Source organism: Balaenoptera musculus, chromosome 6, assembly GCF_009873245.2.
Source record: "Balaenoptera musculus isolate JJ_BM4_2016_0621 chromosome 6, mBalMus1.pri.v3, whole genome shotgun sequence".
Classification (NCBI taxonomy): Eukaryota; Metazoa; Chordata; class Mammalia; order Artiodactyla; family Balaenopteridae; genus Balaenoptera; species Balaenoptera musculus.
In genome coordinates, this window is record NC_045790.1 from 51,225,886 (window position 1) to 51,252,119 (window position 26,234).

A 26,234-nucleotide genomic window follows, 5' to 3' on the forward strand; every position below is an offset into this window, starting at 1 on the left:
AAAAAATGCATGACATATAGTAAGAACTTAAAAATTCATTCTCCCCTCTCCTCCTAATTGATATCAAGAAGCAAATGGCGGGCTTCCCTGGTGGCGCAGTGGTTGAGAATCTGCCTGCCAATGCAGGGGACACGGGTTCGAGCCCTGGTCTGGGAAGATCCCACATGCCGTGGAGCAACTGGGCCCGTGAGCCACAACTACTGAGCCTGCGCGTCTGGAGCCTGTGCCCCTCAACAAGAGAGGCCACGACAGTGAGAGGCCTGCGCACCGCGATGAAGAGTGGCCCCCGCTCGCCACAACCAAAGAAAGCCCTCGCACAGAAACGAAGACCCAACACAGCCAAAAATAAATAAATAAATAAATTTAAAAAAAAAAAAGGAAAAAAAAAAAAAAAAAAAAAAAAAGAAGCAAATGGCGGACTTCCCTGGTGGTCCAGTGGTTAAGATTCTGCGCTCCCAATGCAGGGGGCGCAGGTTCGAACCCTGGTCAGGGAGCTAAGGTCCCACATGCCACACAGTGCGGCCAAAAAAATAAATAAAAATAAAAATAAAATAAAATAAAATGCCTTAAAAAAAGCAGCAAATAGTATCAAAATTTGGTAAATATTGTCTATATTATTTCTCTGGATTATGACATTACTCATAGAGCATAAAGTAATAAAAGTGCCTGTTTTACAGGGATTTTAATGAACGAATATCTAATTTATCTACTATTTAGATAACTAGATAGTTAATAACTAGATTTAATTTATCTAATATCCTTCCATGAAGTAGTGTGACAGGAGACAGGTCAGAGAGTTAGAACCAGATGATTTATAAAGTCCCTTCCCACTCTGAAATTCTATGATCTAATCAATGATTCAGTAAATGATATTAAATACTTGCTACATGTCAAGTACAGTGAAAGATATAAAAACAAACATTATAGAGCCCCTGATCTCAAGTAATGAAATGCTATAGAAAGTCATAAGAGATTAGTTTTATGAAAGAGGTAAAAATGTTATGATAGTTCAAAGAAAAGCAAAATTACTTATTGCTGGAGGGAGAGAAAGAAATGATGGATGAGAGAGAATGCTAGGAAGGTATCATATGGGAAAGCATCAAGCTACTGTATCAGGCTAGAAATAGATGGTCCAATTACCAAATAAGAAAAGACAAAAAGGATTTCTAAAGGGCAACATCAGAAATTACCATAAGTAGCAGCTAATATGTAGAGTGCAGCAGGAGTTACACTCTTTTTAACATATAAAAAAAAAAAATTTCCATTTTTAAAAATGTTAGAAAAGTAAATGTCTTCAGCACACTTATACTCACAAAATAAGAATTTACAAATATCTTTTAATAAGCTAATGGAAAAAAACATAAAACCTTTATTACATCTTCAAGATAACTCCGTTTATTTCAGAATCACGCCATCCCTCCCTGCCCAGGAATAAAGTTGCTAACATTTGGGCATTCCCAGCTCTGCCAGTCATTTACCTGTATGCCCTCAGACACCACCACCACCCCCATCCTTCTCCAGCTCTACTCCATATTCTAGGAACTACATGTGCCAGACTTCCCTGCCCACTGGCTTCTTGGGAGTTTGGATCAATGAGAGGCACTTGTGGTACACGTGAGGACAGGAAAGGAGAAGCCAGGGTATTTGTCCCTCTCTAGATCTACCCTGAGCAGCATCTGTCTTCCCTGTGGCTGCAAATCCTTCTGGATGGCTAGCTTTTTTCAACCTTAGGAATGGAAGCAACTTCCTAATGTTGCTACCCTCTGGGTTGCCTTAACATCCCCTATTTGTCTTTTTACCTCTTTTCGTACTTGTGTAATCAATTCCATTTGGACACCAAATGATATTACTCTTGGTATCAGAAATAGCCTCAAGATGGGTTTCTGATATTTTGTGGTAAACCTATATGAGCTTAAATACAATGAAGACTTTTTTGCAGGTAGAGATGGGATACTTTTGCAGTGATCCATGGCCTCCAGTGGGAGCACAATTATTTAAATTATCATGTGCAATTGTTTAAAATAAAGTGCCAGTTGAGTTCAAGCCTTTGGTAAATGAAGTAGCAACTGCACTTGACCAACACGGCAGTTTTGTTTACTACAAGACCCATGGCATGGGAAGGCTAAATCTAACTATGCTAGAAAATTTACAAAAATGAAAAGGTAATCCCAGGGCTCTAGAATCTCAGCTCAAGACAGTCAGAAAGCCAGAGAGTTTCTACGTTGACTTTAAAGAACCTCTTATTTCTCATAGCCCCATGGCAGACAAGGCTAAAGACCAGATGGAAAATCTAATTATGGGGAACGCAGAATTAAAATACAAGTTGAATAAAGAGCCTCACCAAGTTTCTAACGTTAAGATGGTATATATCAGCTGGGCGTTAGGTAGAAAGGAAGGAGATGGATGAGGACTTTTGGAATTAGACAATCCTGAAAACTGTAAACTTCCAATCTCTAAACACCCCTTCTCCCAACAACAGCAGCCTCTTCTCCCTGTCTGAGGTACTTGACCTTCCCTTGCTTAAAGAATTAGCGAGGACCACAACTGAAATAGCTGTCTTGCAACAGGATTCGCAAGACCCACCTTCACCTCTTTGTCGCCATCGATAGACCCAGACCTCAGTAAGCCACAGGGGGAGAAAAGCAGTCTTCTCTGGGAGAAGATAGCTTCTATAGCTAAAGGACTGCAAAATCTTGCTAATCTTGTAATAGAAGGAACCCGCAGAACATATATAGGCTTGATTTGGATTTAATAAGCTAGCTGTAACAGTTTGCTTGGAATGGATGACTGTAAATTGAATTCAACATCAGCCTGCATCACTTAATAAAGTCAAAATGCCAGTACTTTCCTGATATAATATGCAGACTTAAGAAGATGGGAGTGGGGGCTTCCCTGGTGGTCCAGTGGCTAAGACTCTACGCTCCCAATGCAAGGGGTCTGGGTTCGATCCCTGATCAGGGAACTAGATCCCACATGCTGCAACTAAAAGAGCCCGCATGCTGCAACTAAAGATCCCGCATGGGGGCTTCCCTGGTGGCGCAGTGGTTAAGAATCCGCCTGCCAATGCAGGGGACACGGGTTCGAGCCCTGGCCCGGGAAGATCCCACATGCCGCGGAGCAACTAAGCCCGTGCGCCACAACTACTGAGCCCACGTGCCACAACTACTGAAGCCTGCGTGCCTAGAGCCCGGCTCCACAGCAAGAGAAGCCGCGACAATGAGAAGCCCACGCACCGCAACGAAGAGTAGCCCCCGCTCACCGCAACTAGCGAAAGCCCATGCACAGCAACAAAGACCCAACACAGCCAAAAATAAAAATTAATTAATTAATTAATTAATTAATTAAAAAAAAAAATATCCCGCATACCTCAACGAAGATCCAGCACGCGGCCATGAAGATCCTGTGTGCCGCAATTAAGACCCGGCGCAGCCAAATAAATAAATAAATATTTTAAAAATAAAATAAAATAAAATAAAAGAAGATGGGAGTGCTTTTATTATGAGCAAACCAAAACCTCCCCTTTCCCCAACTGCATCCTCTTTGAGAGCCCAAAGGACATTATTTTCCTAATTAAAGTGCTCTAAAATACACTGGCCAGCAAAAGCACCCTTAGAAAGCTCTAGCGGCTAACCTCTATATACCAGAGATAATAGTAGACGGTGAAGATAATGGTGGGATATGTCATAATTGAGATGGACTCGCCGATCTCAATCAAAATGGTGAAATTCCAGAGCAGCAAAGGCCAGGTGGTAGCAATTAACCAGTAGAGACAGGGTGAGCACAGTTGCTATGATGGACCGGGGGAGCACAACAGTAATCATAGCAGTTGACCTCCAGGTATGTGTGGTGGTATCTAATTGATCCTCGTGTACCCAGGAATTAAAGAGATGGGCAACCTTCTAAAGCAGTGCTATGCAGTAGATATATAATGCAAGAAATTTTAAATTTTGTGTAATTTTAAATTTTCTAGTAGCAATATTTTGAAAAGTAAAAATAAATATGTGAAACTAATTTTAATATTTTATTTAACCCAATATGTCCAAGATTATCATTATTTCAACATAAAATCAACATGAAAAATTATTAGTGAGCTATTTTACTTTTTTTAGATATTTTACACCTTTTTGTACCAAGTTTTTGAAATCCAGCGTGTATTTGTAGCACATCTTAATTCAGACTAGTCACATTTCAAGTGCTCAAAAGACACATGTGGCTAATGGCCACCATATTGGAGAAGCGATTCTAAAGCATTATTTGATCTAAACAACAACAACAAAAACAAACAAAAAAAACCAAACCAACAGAAAAACTCCAAGTCTGGTAAGCAGAATCCTTACTTAAGTCTCTAACATATGAAGTCACACCCTCCCATCAGTTCCCAGACTCCCTGACTCCTTGAGGCACCGCCACAAGTATATACTGTAAACTTCCCCCGAGCCTTTCCCAATGCGCAAGGTACAAGCTCTGAACTGGAGACTAGCATTTACTGTATCTCGCACACACAGATCCAGGAAATAAAGGATGGAAGTGGGAGTGGCCTCTCTCTATTAACATAGCCTCTAATAACCTTACCATCTACCAACCCACTCACCGGGTTCCCCCCAACCCACCTAAACATGCAACTTTGGGCTTTGATATTTTAGAAGAGATCTTAATTTACAAAGGGTGAATACTTCCACCAGGTGACACAAAAATGATCCACTTTGATACATACTGCAACATGGATTAACTTTGGAAACATTATGCCAAATGAAACAAAACAAACACAAAAGGACAAATATTCTACGGTGCCACTTATATAAGGTATCTATCTAGAATATGCAAAAGGCATAGAAATATAAAGTAGATTAGAGGTTAGCAGGGGTGGGGTGGGGGAAGAGGGAAGGAGGATGGGGGAGTTTTTGCTTAACAGGTACAGTATCTGTTTGGGATGATAAAAATTTTTGAAAATAGATACTGGCGATGGTTGCACAGTGCTGTGAATATAAATATAACTGAATTGTACACTTAAAATGGTTAAAATTGTAAATGTTATATATTTTTACCGCAGTAAAAGAAATTTTTTTTAAATCCATTATATCAGAAGCTGAGACTACCTCTAGGCTAGTTTTGGGCTCCTTGTACCAGTGAAACAAAAGGCAAAGAAAGATGATGTTACCAGAGTCCTGATTACCAAGACTGGCTGGGGTGACTGATCCTGATTACCAAGGGGATAGTGAGGCAGAGGAGACCATGGAAACCTGCGGATTCAACGGTATGATTGTCAGTATATCCATATCTACAGAGATCCAATAGAGGTGGCACCATTAACGAATCAAACTTTTCAAGAATGAAATGCGGAGGGATGGGAGAAGATGGCGGAAGAGTAAGACGCGGAGATCACCTTCCTTCCCACAGATACAGTAGAAATACATCTACACGTGGAACTACTCCTACAGAACACCCACTGAACGCTGGCAGAAAACGTCAGACCTCCCAAAAGGCAAGAAACTCCCCCCATACTTGGGTAGGGCAAAAGAAAAAAGAAATAACAGAGACAAAAGAATAGGGACGGCACCTGCACCAGTGGGAAGGAGCTGTGAAGGAGGAAAGATTTCCACGCACTAGGAAGCCCCTTCGCGGGCAGAGACTGCGGGTGGCAGAGGGGGGAAGCTTCGGAGCCGCGGAGGAGAGCGCAGCCACAGGGGTGTGGAGGGCAAAGCGGAGAGATTCCCGCACTTCCCGCACGGAGGCTCGGCAATGATCAGCGCTCACCAGCCTGAGAGGCTTGTCTGCTCAGCCGCCGGGGCGGGCGGGGCTGGGAGCTGAGGCTCGGGCTTCCGTCGGATCGCAGGGAGAGGACTGGGGTTGGCAGCGTGAACACAGCCTGAAGGGGTTAGTGCACCACAGCTAGCCGGGAGGGAGTCCGGGAAAAAGTCTGCAGCTGCCGAAGACGCAAGAGACTTTTTCTTCCCTGTTTCCTGGTGCGCAAGGAGAGGGGATTCAGAGCGCCGCCTAAACGAACTTCAGAGACGGGCGCGAGCCGCGGCTAACAGCGCGGATCCCACAGCAACAGGGGCGCAGAGGGAAAAACGGAGAGATTCCCGCACAGAGGCTCGGCGCCGAGCAGCGCTCACCAGCCCGAGAGGCTTGTCTGCTCCCCCGCTGGGGCGGGCGGGGCTGGGAGCGGAGGCTCGGGCTTCGGTCGGATCGCAGGGAGAGGACTGGGGCTGGCGGCGTGAACACAGCCTGAAGGGGCTAGTGCGCCACAGCTGGCTGGGAGGGAAACCGGGAAAAAGTCTGCAGCTGCCGAAGAGGCAAGAGACATTTTCTTGCCTCTTTGTTTCACGGCGTGCAAGGAGAGGGGATTCAGAGCGCCGCCTAAACGAATTCCAGAGACTGGCGCGAGCCGCGGCTATCAGCGCGGACCCCAGAGACGGGCGTGAGACGCTGGGGCTGCTGCTGCCGCCTCCAAAAAGCCTGTGTGCGAGCACAGGTCACTCTCCACACCGCCCCTCCCGGGAGCCCGTGCAGCCCGCCACTGCCAGCATCCCGTGATCCAGGGACAACTTCCCCGGGAGAACGCACTGCGCACCTCAGGCTGCTGCAACGTCACGCCGGCCTCTGCCGCCGCAGGCTCGCCCCGCCTCCTCCGTACCCCTCCCTCCCCGCGGCCTAGGTGAGCCAGAGCCCCCGAAGCAGCTGCTCCTTTAACCCCGTCCTGTCTGGGCGGGGAACAGACGCCCTCAGGCGACCTACACGCAGAGGCGGGTCCAAATCCAAAGCTGATCCCCAGGAGCTGTGCGAACAGAGACGAAGAGGGGAAATCTCTCCCAGCAGCCTCAGAAGCAGCGGATTAAAACTCCACAAACAACTTGATGTGCCTGCATCTGTTGAATACCTGAATAGACAACGAATCATCCCAAATTAAGGAGGTGGACTTTGGGAGCAGGATATATTAATTTTTCCCCTTTTCCTTTTTTTCTTGTGAGTGTATATGTATATGCTTCTGGGGGAGATTTTGTCTGTATAGCTTTGCTTTATAATAGCTTTATTTTACTTCACTATATTATAGCCTCTTTCTTTCTTTCTTTCTTTCTATTTTTTCTCCCTTTTACTCTGAGCCGTGTGGACGAAAGGCTCTTGGTGCTTCAGCCAGGCATCAGGGCTGTACCTCGGAGGTGGGAGAGCCAACTTCAGGACACTGGTCCACAAGAGACCTCCCAGCTCCACGTAATACCAAATGGCGAAAATCTCTCAGAGATCTCCATCTCAACATCAAGACCCAGCTTCACTCAACCACCAGCAAGCTACAGTGCTGAACACCCTATGCCAAACAACTAGCAAGACAGGAACACAGCCCCATCCATTAGCAGAGAGGCTGCCTAAAATCATAATAAGTCCACAGACACCCCAAAATACACCACCAGACGTGGACGTGCCCACCAGAAAGACAAGATCCAGCCTCATCCACCGGAGCTCAGGCACTAGTTCCCTCCACCAGGAAGCCTACACAACCCACTGAACCAACCTTAGCCACTGGGGACAGATACCAAAAACAACGGGAACTACGAACCTGCAACCTGTGATAAGGAGACCCCAAACACAGTAAGATAAGCAAAATGAGACGACAGAAAAACACACAGCAGATGAAGGAGCAGGGTCAAAACACACTAGACTTAACAAATGAAGAGGAAATAGGTAGTCTACCTGAAAAAGAATTCAGAATAATGATAGTAAGGATGATCCAAAATCTTGGAAATAGAATAGACAAAATGCAAGAAACATTTAACAAGGACGTAGAAGAACTAAAGAGGAACCAAGCAACGATGAAAAACACAATAAATGAAATTAAAAATACTCTAGATGGGATCAATAGCAGAATAACTGAGGCAGAAGAAAGGATAAGTGACCTGGAAGATAAAATGATGGAAATAATTACTGCAGAGCAGGATAAAGAAAAAAGAATGAAAAGAACTGAGGACAGTCTCAGAGACCTCTGGGACAACATTAAACGCACCAACATTCGAATTATAGGGGTCCCAGAAGAAGAAGAGAAAAAGAAAGGGACTGAGAAAATATTTGAAGAGATTATAGTTGAAAACTTCCCTAATATGGGAAAGGAAATAGTTAATCAAGTCCTGGAAGCACAGAGAGTCCCATACAGGATAAACCCAAGGAGAAACACGCCAAGACACATATTAATCAAACTGTCAAAAATTAAATATAAGGAAAACATATTAAAGGCAGCAAGGGAAAAAAAACAAATAACTCACAAGGGAATCCCCATAAGGTTAACATCTGATCTTTCAGCAGAAACTCTGCAAGCCAGAAGGGAGTGGCAGGATATACTTAAAGTGATGAAGGAGAAAAACCTACAACCAAGATTACTCTACCCAGCAAGGATCTCATTCAGATGTGATGGAGAAATTAAAACCTTTACAGACAAGCAAAAGCTGAGAGAGTTCAGCACCACCAAACCAGCTTTACAACAAATGCTAAAGGAACTTCTCTAGGCAAGAAACACAAGAGAAGGAAAACACCTACAATAACAAACCCAAAACATTTAAGAAAATGGGAATAGGAACATACATATCGATAATTACCTTGAATGTAAATGGATTAAATGCTCCCACCAAAAGACACAGGCTGGCTGAATGGATACAAAAACAAGACCCATATATATGCTGTCTACAAGAGACCCACTTCAGACCTAGAGACACATACAGACTGAAAGTGAGGGGATGGAAAAAGATATTCCATGCAAATGGAAATCAAAAGAAAGCTGGAGTAGCAATTCTCATATCAGACAAAATAGACTTTAAAATAAAGACTATTACAAGAGACAAAGAAGGACACTATATAATGATCAAGGGATTGATCCAAGAGGAAGGTATAACAATTGTAAATATTTATGCACCCAACATAGGAGCACCTCAATACATAAGGCAAATACTAACAGCCATAAAAGGGGAAATCGACAGCAACACAATCATAGTAGGGGACTTTAACACCCCACTTTCACCAATGGACAGATCATCCAAAATGAAAATAAATAAGGAAACACAAGCTTTAAATGATACATTAAACAAGATGGACTTAATTGATATTTATAGGACATTCCACCCAAAAACAACAGAATACACATTTTTCTCAAGTGCGCATGGAACATTCTCCAGGATAGATCATATCTTGGGTCAGAAATCAAGCCTTGGTAAATTTAAGAAAATTGAAATAGTATCAAGTATCTTTTCCGACCACAACGCTGTGAGACTAGATATCAATTACAGGAAAAGATCTGTAAAAAATACAAACACATGGAGGCTACACAATACACTACTTAATAACGAAGTGATCACTGAAGAAATCAAAGGGGAAATCAAAAAATACCTAGAAACAAATGACAATGGAGATACGACGACCCAAAACCTATGGGACGCAGCAAAAGCAGTGCTAAGAGGGAAGTTTATAGCAATACAAGCCTACCTCAAGAAACAGGAAACATCTCGAATAAACAACCTAACCTTGCACCTAAAGCAATTAGAGAAAGAAGAACAAAAAAACCCCAAAGCTAGCAGAAGGAAAGAAATTATAAAGATCAGGTCAGAAATAAATGAAAAAGTAATGAAGGAAACAATAGCAAAAATCAATGAAACTAAAAGCTGGTTCTTTGAGAAGATAAACAAAATTGATAAACCATTAGCCAGACTCATCAAGAGAAAAAGGGAGAAGACTCAAATCAATAGAATTAGAAATGAAAAAGGAGAAGTAACCACTGACACTGTAGAAATACAAAAGATCATGAGAGATTACTACAAGCAACTCTATGCCAATAAAATGGACAACCTGGAAGAAATGGACAGATTCTTAGAAATGCACAACCTGCCGAGACTGAATCAGGAAGAAATAGAAAATATGAACAGACCAATCACAAGCACTGAAATTGAAACTGTGATTAAAAACCTTCCAACAAACAAAAGCCCAGGACCAGATGGCTTCACAGGTGAATTCTATCAAACATTTAGAGAAGAGCTAACACCTATCCTTCTCAAACTCTTCCAAAATATTGCAGAGGGAGGAACACTCCCAAACTCATTCTACGAGGCCACCATCACCCTGATACCAAAACCAGACAAAGATGTCACAAAGAAAGAAAACTACAGGCCAATATCACTGATGAACATAGATGCAAAAATCCTCAACAAAATACTAGCAAACAGAATCCAACAGCACATTAAAAGGATCATACACCATGATCAAGTGGGGTTTATCCCAGGAATGCAAGGATTCTTCAATATATGCAAATCAATCAATGTGATACACCATATTAACAAATTGAAGGAGAAAAACCATATGATCATCTCAATAGATGCAGAGAAAGCTTTTGACAAAATTCAACACCCATTTATGATAAAAGCCCTGCAGAAAGTAGGCATAGAGGGAACTTTCCTCAACATAATAAAGGCCATATATGACAAACCCACAGCCAACATTGTCCTCAATGGTGAAAAACTGAAACCATTTCCACTAAGATCAGGAACAAGACAAGGTTGCCCACTCTCACCACTATTATTCAACATAGTTTTGGAAGTGTTAGCCACAGCAATCAGAGAAGACAAAGAAATAAAAGGAATCCAAATCGGAAAAGAAGAAGTAAAGCTGTCACTATTTGCAGATGACATGGTACTATACATAGAGAATCCTAAAGATGCTACCAGAAAACTCCTAGAGCTAATCAATGAATTTGGTAAAGTAGCAGGACACAAAATTAATGCACAGAAATCTCTTGCATTTCTATACACTAATGACGAAAAATCTGAAAGTGAAATTAAGAAAACACTCCCGTTTACCATTGCAACAAAAAGAATAAAACATCTAGGAATAAACCTACCTAAGGAGACAAAAGACCTGTATGCAGAAAATTATAAGACACTGATGAAAGAAATTAAAGATGATACAAATAGATGGAGAGATATACCATGTTCCTGGATTGGAAGAATCAACATTGTGAAAATGACTCTACTACCCAAAGCAATCTACAGATTCAATGCAATCCCTATCAAACTACCACTGGCATTTTTCACAGAACTAGAACAAAAAATTTCACAATTTGTATGGAAACACAAAAGACCCCGAATAGCCAAAGCAATCTTGAGAACGAAAAATGGAGCTGGGGGAATCAGGCTCCCTGACTTCAGACTATATTACAAAGCTTCAGTAATCAAGACAGTTTGGTACTGGCACAAAAACAGAAATATAGATCAATGGAACAGGATAGAAAGCCCAGAGATAAACCCACACACATATGGTCACCTTATCTTTGATAAAGGAGGCAAGCATATACAGTGGAGAAAAGACAGCCTCTTCAATAAGTGGTGCTGGGAAAATTGGACAGGTACATGTAAAAGTATGAAATTAGAACACTCCCTGACACCATGCACAAAAATAAACTCAAAATGGATTAAAGACCTAAGTGTAAGGGCAGACACTATCAAACTCTTAGAGGAAAACATAGGCAGAACACTCTATGACATACATCACAGCAAGATTCTTTCTGACCCAGCTCCCAGAGAAATGGAAATAAGAACACAAATAAACAAATGGGACCTAATGAAACTTAAAAGCTTTTGCACAGCAAAGGAAACCATAAACAAGACCAAAAGACAACCATCAGAATGGGAGAAAATATTTGTAAATGAAGCAACTGACAAAGGATTAATCTCCAAGATTTACAAGCAGCTCATGCAGCTCAATAACAAAAAAACGAACAACCCAATCCAAAAATGGGCAGAAGACCTAAATAGACATTTCTCCAAAGAAGATATACAGATGACCTACAGACACATGAAAGAATGCTCAACATCATTAATCATTAGAGAAATGCAAATCAAAACTACAATGAGATATCATCTCACACCGGTCAGAATGGCCATCATCAAAAAATCTAGAAACAATAAATGCTGGAGAGGGTGTGGAGGAAAGGGAACACTCTTGCACTGTTGGTGGGAATGTAAATTGATACAGCCACTATGGAGAACAGTATGGAGGTTCCTTAAAAAACTACAAATAGAACTACCATACGACCCAGCAATCCCACTACTGGGCATATACCCTGAGAAAACCATAGGTCAAAAAGAGTCATGTACCAAAATGTTCATTGCAGCTCTGTTTACAATAGCCAGGACATGGAAGCAACCTAAATGTCCATCGACAGATGAATGGATAAGGAAGATGTGGCACATATATACAATGGAATATTACTCAGCCATAAAAAGAAATGAAATGGAGGTATTTGTAATGAGGTGGATGGAGTTAGAGTCTGTCATACAGAGTGAAGTAAGTCAGAAAGAGAAAAACAAATACAGTATGCTAACACATATATACGGAATCTAAGGAAAAAAAAAAAAAGGCCATGAAGAACCTAGTGGCAAGACGGGAATAAAGACACAGACCTACTAGAGAATGGACTTGAGGATATGGGGAGGGGGTGGGGTGAGATGTGACAGGGTAAGAGAGTGTCATGGACATATATACACTACCAAATGTAAAATAGATAGCTAGTGGGAAGCAGTCACATAGCACAGGGAGATCAGCTCGGTGCTTTGTGACCACCTAGAGGGGTGGGATGGGGAGGGTGGGAGGGAGGGAGATGCAAGAGGGAAGAGAAATGGGAACATATTGTATATGTATAACTGATTCACTTTGTTATAAAGCAGAAGCTAACACACCATTGTAAGGCAATTATACTTCAATAAAGATGTTTTTAAAAAAAAAAAAAAAAAAAAGAATGAAATGCGGTCACTCCACCAAGGAAAATGCTGGCAGAGGGTAAGGGGAACAAGGAATCAGTTGTGACAGAAATGAAGTGAAAAATATCAGCTTATAACCCTAGGACCAGTTCTAAGAATAAGAACTGCAGCAGCTCTGCATATCTGTTATATGTATATATTAGTGATTTTTTTCTTTGCTCCTCATCTCTGGCATTATATGAAGAATGTTGGTACTATTGGTCTCAATTTAATTCATGAGACACAAAATTGTAAGATTCTGATGGTGAGGATATATATCATCTGTGAGATAGAAACAGTGGACTAATAAGCCTTTGTGTCTCCCATTGTGTAGTGGGTGAGAGCATCTCTGTATAGAGGATATTTGCGTTGCCTTGCAAGATTACGCAGGAACAAGATATTATTGCATGGGAGTTACACATGAGCAGAAGAGTGATAATGAATGCTGAAGAGCAAAAAGTGTGGACTGTCAATCATTTGTCCATTTGATCCATTTCTCAACCCCCTTCTTTTGCTCTACTCTATTATATCATAGGAACTGTAATTCCCATGCTCCATTGTTAAATGGCTCTACTTCCGGCAGTGTCTCTGGCAGTAGCTGCATCTCTTTTCAGGTTCCAGCTGCCTATCCTTCATTCCAACATCCCAACCTGACTGAACAGCCCCTACCATGGTTCTCCCTCCCACCAGACAGCTCCAACTTCTGGACTCTGGTAACAGCAACTCCTCCCATTGGTCCTCTGGCCTAGAGGTGATGGTGGCTTCCTGATGTAACTAATCTCTAGGTGGCCTCATCATTCCCTGTTTGAATTCCTAGGTCTTTCATCACCTGTACAACCAATTCCATCTATTAATGTCCCTCTTTTAGCCTGACTGGGCCTTATTTGATTTCCAGAGCTACCCACAGAGCTGTGAAAAACATATCCTCTAGCTGTGAAAAACAACCATGAGGTTGTTTTCTCATTTAAGGTTCAACATATGCACTACAACATGCAAAAGCAACAAAATGGTATCTCCCTCCTTTTCAAAACAAGTCTTCATTCTTTTAGGCCTTATGCTCAACCAGTTGTCTTAGAACCTCCTCTCTGTGTCATCCTCCATGTCTTCCCTGATGCCCTCCTACAGCATGTCTCAGCCTCTAAAAGATCTTTCACCATTTTTACTCCATGACCCTCTTCGGCAATCTAGCAAAGCCTTTTCAAAATAATGTAATTACATGCATAAAATAAAATACACAAGATAACAAAAAGAATCAAAGTATAAAAATAAATATATGATATAACAACCAATTTGTGATGCTGTAATCTATGTTACTTCTTTAATAACACATTAAATAACAAGTTCTACTCACAAGTCTAATAACCATTTCAAAGTAATGACAAGTATAAACAATATTTCAATATATTTGCAGTAACTGAAGTATGGTATGTGTCTGCAATTTCTCTTGGTGATAAATTCAAAAGTACTGCTAATCCTACTATAGCTTGCTGTTAAAAGGACGACTGGCTGGGCCAAGCCCTTCATAACGGAAGGAAATACTTAACATGAGTTAGAGGTTAATAAAAATAAAAATATAATTTCTCCCCATCCAACTACATGGATTCCTTGATTTCTCAGTTTGTAAGGACACTTGCTTAAGACCCCTACTCCTAAGAAATCTGGCGGGATCAAACATCTTTAGGTCTTGAACCCTAGAAAGCCTACTGCTTCGTCCTAGGTATCCAGTAACTTTTAGCTAGAGAAAGTTACATTGCTTTTCTTTATTCTCTCCCACCCTCATTGCTCTAAAAGATTTTCTTGCTCTATCATCACTATCGGGGCCAATGAGATATCTGAATAGCTTCATGATCTCTTGTCCTGCTTTGCACATCTGTATTATTGTGCTCAAATAATTTTAATAACCACTGCAACAGTGAAAACCTTGTGGCATTTTCCCATCTCAATCACCCACATTAGTACAACTTAGTTTCATTCGGAAGCTGTGAGTCTATAAGAAACTGCTCTCCCCCATACCCTCTTCCCACTAATAAATCTTCTCAACAGTAACCTATTATTTCCATACCTAGGAAAGAAAACTGGGGCTCAGAAAAATTACATAAGTTGTCCAAGAATCCACAATAATGAAATTCCTAGAGAAGTCATTTTAAAGATTTTTATTATTTTTTATTGTGGTATAACTGACATATTAGTTTCAGGTGTACAATATAATGATTTAATATTTATATATATTGCAAAATGATCACCACATAATTCTAGTTAACATTCGTCACCATACCTAGTTATAATATTTTTCTTGTGATGAGAACTTTTAAGATCAACTATCTTAGCAACTTTCAAAAATGCAATACAGTACATTATTAACTATAGTTGTCATGCTGTATATTACATCCCCAGGACTTAAAGTTTGTACCTTTTGACCCCCTTCACCCATTTCACCTACCTCCACCCACCCCCTGCCTTTGACAACCACTAATTTATTCTCTGTATCTGAGAGCTTGGGGTTTCCTTTAATTTTTAAATTCCACCTATAAATGATACCATACAGTATTTGTCTTTTTTTTTAACATCTTTATTGGAGTATAATTGCTTTACAATGTTGTGTTAGTTTCTGCTGTATAACAAAGTAAATCAGCTACATATAAATTTATCCCCATTTCTCCTCCCTCTTGCGTCTCCCTCCCACCCTCCCTAACCCACCCCTCTAGGTGGTCACAAATCACGGAGCTAATCTCCCTGTGCCATGCGGCTGCTTCCAACTAGCTATCTATTTTACATTTGGTAGTGTATATATGTCCATGCAACTCTCTCACTTCATCCCAGCTTAACCTTCCCCCTCCCCATGTCCTCAAGTCCATTCTCTACATCTGCGCCTTTATTCCTGTCCTGTCCCTAGGTTCTTCACAACCACTTTTTGTTTTTTTTTTAGATTCCATATATATGTGTTAGCATACGGTATTTGTTTTTCTCTTTCTGACTTACTTCACTCTGTATGACAGTCTCTAGGTCCATCCACCTCATTGCAAATAACTCAATGTTGTTTCTTTTTATGGCTCAGTAATATTCCATTGTATATATGTACCACATCTGCTTTATCCTTTCATCTGTTGACGGACACTTGGGTTGCTTCCATGTCCTGGCTATTGTAAATAGTGCTGCAATGAACACTGGGATACATGACTCTTTTTGAATTATGGTTTTCTCAGGGTATATGCCCAGTAGTGGGATTGCTGGGTCGTATGGTAGTTCTGTTTTTAGTTTTTTAAGGAACCTCCATACTGTTCTCCATAGTGGCTGTATCAGTTTACATTCCCACCAACAGTGCAAGAGGGTTCCCCTTTCTCCACACCCTCTCCAGCATATACCCTTTGTAGATTTTTTGATGATGGCTCTTCTGACCAGTGTGAGGTGATATCTCATTGCACTTTGTTTTTTTTTTCACTGTACTTTCGATTTGCATTTCTCAAATGATTAGTGATGTTGAGCATCCTTTCATGTGTTTGTTGGCAATCTGTACATCTTCTTTGGAGAAATGTCTATTTGGGTCTTCTGCCCATTTTTGGATTGGGTTCTTTGTTTTATTAATATTGAGCTGCATGAGCTGCTTGTATATTTTGGAGAATAATCCTTTGTCAGTTGCTTCATTTGCAAATATTTTCTCCCATTCTGAGGGTTGTTCTTTTCATCTTGTTTAGTTTCCTTTGCTGTGCAAAAGCTTTTAAGTTTCGTTAGGTCCCATTTGTTTCTTTTTGTTTTTATTTCCATTTCTCTAGGAGGTGGGTCAAAAAGGATCTTGCTGTGATTTATGTCATAGAGTGTTCTGCCTATGTTTTCCTCTAAGAGTTTTATAGTGTCTGGCCTTACATTTAGGTCTTTAATCCATTTTGAGTTTATTTTTGTGTATGGTGTTAGGGAGTGTTCTAATTTCATTCTTTTACATGTAGCTGTCCAGTTTTCCCAGCACCACTTATCAAAGAGGCTGTCTATTCTCCATTGTATATTCTTGTCTCATTTATCAAAGATAAGGTAACCATATGTGCATGGGTTTATCTCTGGGCTTTCTATCCTGTTTCATTGATCTATATTTCTGTTTTTGTGCCAGTACCATACTGTCTTGATTACTGCAGCTTTGTAATATAGTCTGAAGTCAGGGAGCCTGATTCCTCCAGCTCCGTTTTTATTTCTCAAGATTGCTTTGGCTATTCGGGGTCTTTTGTGTTTCCATACAAACTGTGAAATTTTTTGTTCTAGTTCTGTGAAAAATGCCATTGGTAGTTTGATAGGGATTGCACTGGAACTGAAGATTGCTTTGGGTAGTATAGTCATTTTCACAATGTTGATTCTTCCAATCCAAGAACATGGTATATCTCTCTATCTGTTTGTATCATGTTTAATTTCTTTCATCAGTGTCTTACAGTTTTCTGCATACAGGTCTTTTGTCTCCTTAGGTAGGTTTATTCCTACGTATTCTATTCTTTTTGTTGCAATGGTAAATGGGAGTGTTTCCTTAATTTCTCTTTCAGATTTTTCATCATTAGTGTATAGGAATGAAAGAGATTTGTGTGTATTAATTTTGTATCCTGCTACTTTACCAAATTCATTGATTAGCTCTAGTAGTTTTCTGGTAGCATCTTTAGGATTTTCTATGTATAGTATCATGTCATCTGCAAATAGTGACAGCTTTACTTCTCTTCCAATTTGGATTCCTTTTATTTCTTTTTCTTCTCTGACTGCTGTGGCTAAACTTCCAAAGCTATATTGAATAATTGTGGTGAGAGTGGGCAACCTTGTCTTGTTCCTGATCTTAGTGGAAATGGTTTCAGTTTTTCACCACTGAGAACGATGCTAGCTATGGGTTTGTCATATATGGCCTGTATTATGTTGAGGTAAGTTCCCTCTATGCTTATTTTCTGGAGGGTTTTTATCATAAATGGGTGTTGAATTTTGTAGAAAGCTTTTTCTGTGTCTATTGAGATGATCATATGGTTTTTATCCTCAGTTTGTTAATATGATGTATCACATTGATTGCTTTGCATATATTGAAGAATCCTTACATTCCTGGGATAAACCCCACTTGATCATGGTGTATGATCCCTTTAATGTGCTGCTGAATTCTGTCTGTTGAGGATTTTTGCATCTATGTTCATCAGTGATACTGGTGTGTAGTTTTCTTTTTTTGTGACATCTTTGTCTGGTTTTGGTATCAGGGTGATGGTGGCCTCGCAGAATGAGTTTGGGAGTGTTCCTCCCTCTGCTATATTTTGGAAGAGTTTGAGAAGAATAGGTGTTAGCACTTCTCTCAATGTTTGAAAGAATTCACCTGTGAAGCCATCTGGTCCTGGACTCCTGTTTGTTGGATAATTTTTAATCACAGTTTGAATTTCAGAGCTTGTGATTGGTCTGTTTATATTTTCTATTTCTTCCTGGTTCAGTCTCGGAACATTGTGCTTTTCCAAGAATTTGTCCATTTCTTCCAGGTTGTCCATTTTATTGGCATATAGTTGCTTGTAGTAATCTCTCATGATCTTTGTATTTCTGCAGTGTCAGTTGTTACTTCTTTTTCATTTCTAATTCTATTGATTTGAGCCTTCTCCCTTTTTTTCTTGATGAGTCTGGCTAATGGTTTAATCAATTATGCTTATCTTCTCAAAGAACCAGGTTTTAGTTTAATTGATCTTTGTTATCGTTTCCTTCATTTCTTTTTCATTTATTTCAGATCTGATCTTTATGATTTCCTTCCTTCTGCTAACTTTGGGGGGTTTTTTGTTCTTCTTTCTCTAATTGCTTTAGGTGTAAGGTTAGGTTGTTTATTTGAGGTTTTTCTTGTTTCTTGAGGTAGGATCATATTGCTATAAACTTCCCTCTTAGAACTGCTTTTGCTGCATCCTGTAGGTTTTGGGTCGTGGTGTTTTCATTGTCATTTGTTCCTAGGTATTTTTCGATTTCCTGTTTGATTTCTTCAGTGATCTCTTGGTTATTTAGTAGCGTATTGTTTAGCCTCCATGTCTTTGTATGTCTTACAGTTTTTTTTTCCTGTAATTGATATGTAGTCTCATAGCGTTGTGGTCAGAAAAGATACTTGATACGATTTCAATTTTCTTAAATTTACCAAGGCTTGATTTCTGACCCAAGATATGATCTATCCTGGAGAATGTTCCATGAGCACTTGAGAAGAAAGTGTATTCTGTTGTTTTTGGATGCAATGTCCTATAAATATCAATTAAGTCCATCTTGTGTAATGTGTCATTTAAAGCTTGTGTTTCCTTATGTATTTTCATTTTGGATGATCTGTCCATTGGTGAAAGTGGGGTGTTAAAGTCCCCTACTATGACTGTGTTACTCTCGATTTCCCCTTTTATGACTGTTAGCATTTGCCTTATGTATTGAGACGCTCCTATGTTGGGTGCATAAATATTTACAATTGTTATACCTTCTTCTTGGATTGCTCCCTTGATCACTATGTAGTGTCCTTCATTGTCTCTTATAGTCGTCTTTATTTTAAAGTCTATTTTGTCTGATATGAGAACTGCTACTCCAGCTTTCTTTTGATTTCCATTTGCATGGAATATCTTTTTCTATCCCCTCACTTTCAGTCTGTATGTGTCCCTAGGTCTGAAGTGGGTCTCTTGTAGACAGCATATATACGGGTCTTGTTTTTGTACCCATTCAGCCAGTCTATGTCTTTTGGTTGGTGCATTTAATCCATTTACATTTAAGGCAATTATCAATATGTATGTTCCTATTACCATTTTCTTAATTGTTTTGGGTTTGTTTTTGTAGGTCTTTTCCTTCTCTTGTGTTTCCTGCCTAGAGAAGTTCCTTTAGCATTTGTTGTACGGCTGGTTTGGTGGTGCTGAATTCTCTTAGCTTTTGCTTGTAGGTAAAGGTTTTAATTTCTCCATCAAATCTGAATGAGATCCTTGCTGGGTAGAGTAATCTTGGTTGTGGGTTTTCCCCTTTCATCACTTTAAATATGTCCTGCCACTCCCTTCTGACTTGCAGAGTCTCTGCTAAAAGATCAGCTGTTAACCTTATGGGGTTTCCCTTGTATGTTATTTGTTGCTTTTCCCTTGCTGCTTTTAATATTTTTCCTTCATATTTTATTTTTGATAGTTTGATTAATATGGGTCTTGGCATGTTTCTCCTTAGATTTATCCTGTATGGGACTCTCTCTGCTTCCTGGACTTGATTGACTATTTCCTTTCCCATGTTAGGGAAGTTTTCAACTATAATCTCCTCAAATATTTTCTCAGTCCCTTTCTTTTTCTCTTCTTCTTCTGGGACCCCTATAATTCAAATGTTGGTGCATTTAATGTTGTCCCAGAGGTCTCTGAGACTGTCCTCAATTCTTTTCATTCTTTTTTCTTTATTCTGCTCTGCGGTAGTTATTTCCACCATTTTATCTTCCAGGTCATTTATCCGTTCTTCTGCCTCAGTTATTCTGCTATTGATTCCTTCTAGAGAACTTTTAATTTCATTGATTGTGTTGTTCATCATTGTTTGTTTGCTCTTTAGTTCTTCTAGGTCCTTGTTAAACATTTCTTGTATTTTCTCCATTCTATTTCCAAGATTTGGGATCATCTTTACTATCATTACTCTGAATTCTTTTTCAGGTAGGCTGCCTATTTCCTCTTCATTTGTCTGGTCTGGTGGGTTTTTACTTTGCTCCTTCATCTGCTGGGTATTTCTCTGTCTTCTCATTTTGCTTAACTTACTGTGCTTGGGGTCTCCTTTCGCAGGCTGCAGGTTCGTAGTTCACGTTGTTTTTGGTGTCTGCCCCCAGTGGATAAGGTTGGTTCAGTGGGTTGTGTAGGCTTCCTGCTGGAGGGGACTGGTGCCTGTGTTCTGGTGGGTGGGGATGGATCTTTTCTTTCTGGTGGGAAGGACCATGTCTGGTGGTGTGTTTTGGGGTGTCTGTGAACTGATTATGATTTTAGGCAGCCTCTCTGCTAATGGGTGGGGTTGTTCCTGTGTTGCTAGCTGTTTGGCATAGGCTGTCCAGCACTGTAGCTTGCTGGTTGCGTGGAGCTGGGTCTTAGCGTTGAGATGGAGATCTTTGTGAGAGCTCTTGCCATTTGATTTTACGTGGGGCTGGGAGGTTTCTGGTGGACAAATGTCCTGAACTAGGCTCTCCCACCTCAGAGGTTCAGGCCTGACACCCGGCCAGAGCACCAAGACCCTGTCAGGCACTCAGCTCAGAAGAAAAGGGAGGAAAAAGAAAGACAGAAAGAAAGAAAATAATAAAATAAATTAAAATAAAAAATAAATTATTAAAAATAAAAAAGTAATAAAAATAAAAAGAAAGAACAGAACAACCAAACCAAAAAACAAAGCCACCAATGACAACAAGCGCTAAAAACTATCCAAAAAAAAAAAAAAAATGGAAAGACAGAACCCTAGGACAAATGGTAAAAGCAAAGCCATACAGACAAAATCACACAGAGACGGATACACATGTACACTCACAAAAAGAGAAAAAGAAAATATATATATATTTTTTTAAAAAAAGGAAGAGAGCAACCAAATCAATAAACAAATTTACCAGTGATAATAAGCTCTAAATACTGAACTAAAATAAACATAAAACCAGAAACAAATTAGATGCAAAAAGCAAACCCCAAGTCTACAGTTGCTCCCAAAGTCCACCGCCCCAATTTTGGGATGATTCATTGTCTATTCAGGTATTCCACAGATGCAGGGCACATCAAGTTGATTGTGGAGATTTAATCCGCTGCTCCTGAGGCTGCTGGGAGAGATTTCCCTTTCTCTTCTTTGTTCGTACAGCTCATGGGGTTCAGCTTTGGATTTGGCCCCTCCTCTGAATGTAGGTTGCCTGAGGGCGTCTGTTCCCCGCCCAGACAGGACGGGGTTAAAGAAGCAGCTGATTCCGGAGCTCTGGCTCACTCAAGCCAGGGAGAAGGAGAGGTACAGAATGTGGGGTGAGCCTGCGGCGGCAGAGGCCAGCATGACGTTTTAACAGCCTGAGGCATGATGTGTGTTCTCCCAGGGAAGTTATCCCTGCATCACGGGACCCTGGCAGTGGCGGGCTGCATAGGCTCCCGGGAGGGGAGGTGTGGATAGTGACCTGTGCTTGCACACAGGCTTCTTGGTGGCTGCAGCAGCAGCCTTAGCATTTCATGCCCATCTCTGGTGTCCGCGCTGATAGCCGCAGCTCGTGCCCGTCTCTGGAGCTTGTTTAGGTGGTGCTCTGGATCCCCTCTCCTCGTGCACCCTGAAACAATAGTCTCTTGCCTCTTAGGCAGGTCCAGACTTTTTCCCAGACTCCCTCCCAGATAGCTGTTGTGCACTAGCCCCCTTCAGGCTGTGTTCACGCAGCCAACCCCAGTCCTCTCCCTGGGATCTGACCTCTGAAGCCGGAGCCTCATCTCCCAGCCCACACCCGTCCCGACGGGTGAGCAGGCAAGCCTCTCAGGCTGGTGAGTGCTGGTCGTAACCAATCCTCTGTGCGGGAATCTCTCTGCTTTACCCTCTGCACCCCTGTTGCTGTGCTCTCCTCCATGGCTCCAATGCTTCCCCCACCGCCCACCCCCCGTCTCCACCAGTGAAGGGGCTTCCTAGTGTGTGGCAACTTTTCCTCCTTCACAGCTCCCTCCCAGAGGGGAAGGTCCTGTCTCTATTCTTCTGTCTCTGTTATTCCTTTTTTCTTTTGCCCTGCCCAGGTACGCGGGCAGTTTCTTGCCTTTTGGGAAGTCTGAGGTCTCCTGCCAGCGTTCAGTACGTGTTCTGTAGGAGTTGTTCCACATGTAGATGTATTTTTGATGTCTCTGTGGGAAGGAAGGTGATCTCCACATCTTAATCCTCTGCCATCTTGAAGGTCCCTCAAGTATTTGTCTTTCTCTGTCTGACTTATTTCACTTACCATAATGGCCCCAAGGTCCATCTATATTGTCACAAATGGCAAGATGTCACTCTTTTTTATAGATGAATAATATTCCATTTTATACACACACACACACACACACACAAGGACTTCCCTGGTGGTGCAGTGCTTAAGAATCTGCTTGCCAATGCGGGGGACACAGGTTTGAGCCCTGGTCCAGGAAGATCCCACCTGCTGCAGAGCAACTAAGCCCGTGTGCCACAACTACTGAGCCTGCACTCTAGAGCCTACGAGCCACAACTACTGAGCCTGCGTGCCACAACTATTGAAGCCCGCATGCCTAGAGCCCGTGCTCCGCAACAAGAGAAGCCAATGCAATGAGAAGCCCACGCACTGCAACGAAGAGTAGCCCCTGCTCACCGCAACTAGAGAAAGCCCGCACGCAGCAACAAAGACCTAACGCAGCCAAAAATAAAGAAATAAATTTTTTTAAAAAATAATATATATATACATATATATGTGTATATATATATTTGAAACATTTTCTTTATCCACTCATCTATTGATGGGACACTTAGATTTTAAAGAAATTTTGTGCCAATCACCCAGTGTGTTAGCATTAGGAGTACCTGATAAGGCAAATATCTGGCCTTAGTTTTTAGATAGTTTCATTCCTCTCTGCCTTGCTTTATAATGGACATATTTAGAAATTACATGGCTAAAAAAATTACTACATGATATGAGTACAATCAGCTAAACAAATAATTGAAACAGTAAAACTGAACAGTAATACAAACGTGGAGTTGAACCAACTATAACTACCTATTTTGAGAAAATTCTCTTTCTTCCGTGAGATAATTTCCAATCTCTTTAAAGTGAACACATAATTCAAAATATTTTGATCAAATAAAAGATAATAAATGTATGTTCTGGTAAGAGAAATGTGATAACTATAAATATATGTGAAAGAATATATTTAATGGATGAATGATTATCATGACACTAATATTCTCAAGTAAAATGTACATTTGGTTTTTAAAAATAAGTTTTGGAGATTATGAACAATTAGCACCCATTTAACAAATACTACTTTATATTCAGTATGTAATAGTACAACATAAATAAAAGCAATTACTACTTCAATTATCACTTTAAAATTACCTCAATTGCCATTAAAAATACAAATAAAACAGTCATAGATTGATTGCTTGTTATTTTAATCATAAACCACTGTTCCTTAGAGAACCTAAAAAAAATCATTTTTCCGAACGTTTATTCAACACACAGCTACTGAGGGCCTATTACGTGCCAATAAGCAACTCGACAGGTACAGGGACAAAGCACGGTCACTACTTTCAGCTCTCACAAAGCTTAAGGACTAAAGAAGCGCAGGTAAGCGTGAAATAAATGTTTTAGCTCTAAAATATCTGTAACAGCAACATGTTATGGGAGAGGAAAGAAAGGAGTAATCATTTTCACCTAGCAAGGCTTTAAAAGGTTTCCTGACAGAACAGCATCAGAATTTAGCAAAAAGGGAAGGAAAATACACTGTTTATGCTTAACTGTCAATAAATTACAACTACTATTACAGTGCACAGACACTTCTCAAATTCTATTTCATTTAATTATCTCCACAACCCTTTGGGACCAGCATTTCACAATGAGAAACCAAAGATGTACAGGATAAATAACTCGCCCAAGGTCACATATCTTGTAAACGGAAGGGCCAAGAACGAGTCCAGGTCTCTGTAACTCGATATTCTTTCCACTACATCGGGCTGCCTAAGCTGAGCTTTAAGAATGAGTAAGATTTAAATAAAGAAAAAGAAGAAAACAGAGAAGAAAGACAACAGACAGAAGAGACATAAACATATAATTCATGAATTATCCTAGAGTAAAAAATAACTTCTGTCCTTGGAATATATGCAAATACATATGAAATACATATATTTATATATATACACACACATACTAATAAAATAAAAGATATAATGATATAATTGAAAAAGAAACTAAAATAATTCATGAATTACACTGATCAAAAATTCCATACTCAAATCTAATTGCTTAAGAGACTGTTCTATGACTGAGACCATAAGGAAACTACATTAAGATTTCCAAAATGCCTAATTTACAAATCCCTTAGTCACCAAACGCGTTCATCAATTAACACTTTTGAGCAAATATAATTCATTAATTAAAATAAAATTAAGGCAACATACCAATAAATACAACACTTCATTAAATTTCTACTTTAACACTCCTATACAATTCCACTGTATTTAAAAAAACCATCTGTTTTATTAATGTCCTTTTTAAGCACAAGAATGTTACAGTGATAAATGTTAAAACAAGTAGTTTCTAATATGAAATGAATCTAAAATAATCAAACTCTACTTTTAACATTATTTGAGAAGAAAATAAATTCTACCTCTGCATTGTGCTTGGTTGTTATTTCTAATTTTTCTTTCTTAGCCCGATGGAGTTTCTTTCTGAGATCAGCAGTAATATCCAAGTCTGTTTCATTTTTAACCATTTGTTTTATATCAGATGAGGCATTCTTCAACCTATAAAATGAGATCAAAATAAAATATAATTATTATTAAGTAAATTTCCAGCATTTCCCATATTTCTGATGACTTATTTTTCAAAAAAAACAGGGGGAAAAAAAAAAAAAACAGGGAACATGTTACAGTCCTTACCCTAAAGAAACTTACATGCCAGTAAAAGATATTGATTTCAAAAGCTAGATAGAAATGCAAAGCAGTATAGACTAGAAACAAACCACTGTCCACTGGGAAACCACCATATTGTCCAAGATAGGCAATAAAGGTTATCTGATCCTATCACAAGCTGGCAAGTTTTGGAGAAGACTGAGTTCTTTCCTTTTAACCTTTTTAAATAACATATTTTACTTATTGCAAATATAACACATATTACAAAAAGAGAAAGTATAAGAGAATACAGACTCATGCTTTTAAATGGCAGAGTAAAGTTCTACTCTCTCCCCAAAAGTAAAATTAAAATTTTAACTAATTTAACAGCAAAGAGAATTTAGAGATATAAACTCACAAGTAGAATTAGTACCAGAGATAAGACAACAGCAATAAATACTGGAAGTTGGAACGCAGGTGAATAACTGGTAAGTGATTTATATAAGAGAGCTGAATTCAAAGCCAACAGTAGGAAAAGCAACCTGATTTACACCAGAGTCCCAAAAAGCTTAGTTCACTGGCAACACCTTTCAAAATGGGGGTAAAAGCAGAGCAGAAAACAGGAGAATTGGTTGAAAGTCTGCCAAAGAAATAATAAGATCCTCAGATCCTCTACCCTATACACCACACAACTGGGTATTGATTTCTTCCCCACTCTGGCAGAACACTAGGGGTTTATCCCCTGGAGAGGATAAAACAGAACGTCTCTGGATTGGAGACATCAGATACAAATCGGGTAAGTGTTCCATACCAAAAGCAAGAGACTCGAGTAAAAAGTTATATAATAAATTATATCCCTGGTCTTCTTTTTTTTTTTTTTTTAAACAGCTAGTTTTTTTTTAATTAATTTATTTATTTATTTATTTATGGCTGTGTTGGGTCTTCGTTTCTGTGTGAGGGCTTTCTCTAGTTGTG

The 26,234-nt window shown here is 40.0% G+C and overlaps 1 protein-coding gene across 1 annotated transcript in view; it reads right to left on the reverse strand.

Annotated features, from left to right (window-relative positions):
* The window catches only part of CCDC171 (coiled-coil domain containing 171), a 368,650-nt gene that overhangs the window by 326,522 nt on the left and 15,894 nt on the right, over positions 1-26,234 (reverse strand). The window contains 1 exon segment of the mRNA XM_036856768.1: positions 25,037-25,172. Coding sequence (XP_036712663.1) covers positions 25,037-25,172 — 136 coding nt within the window.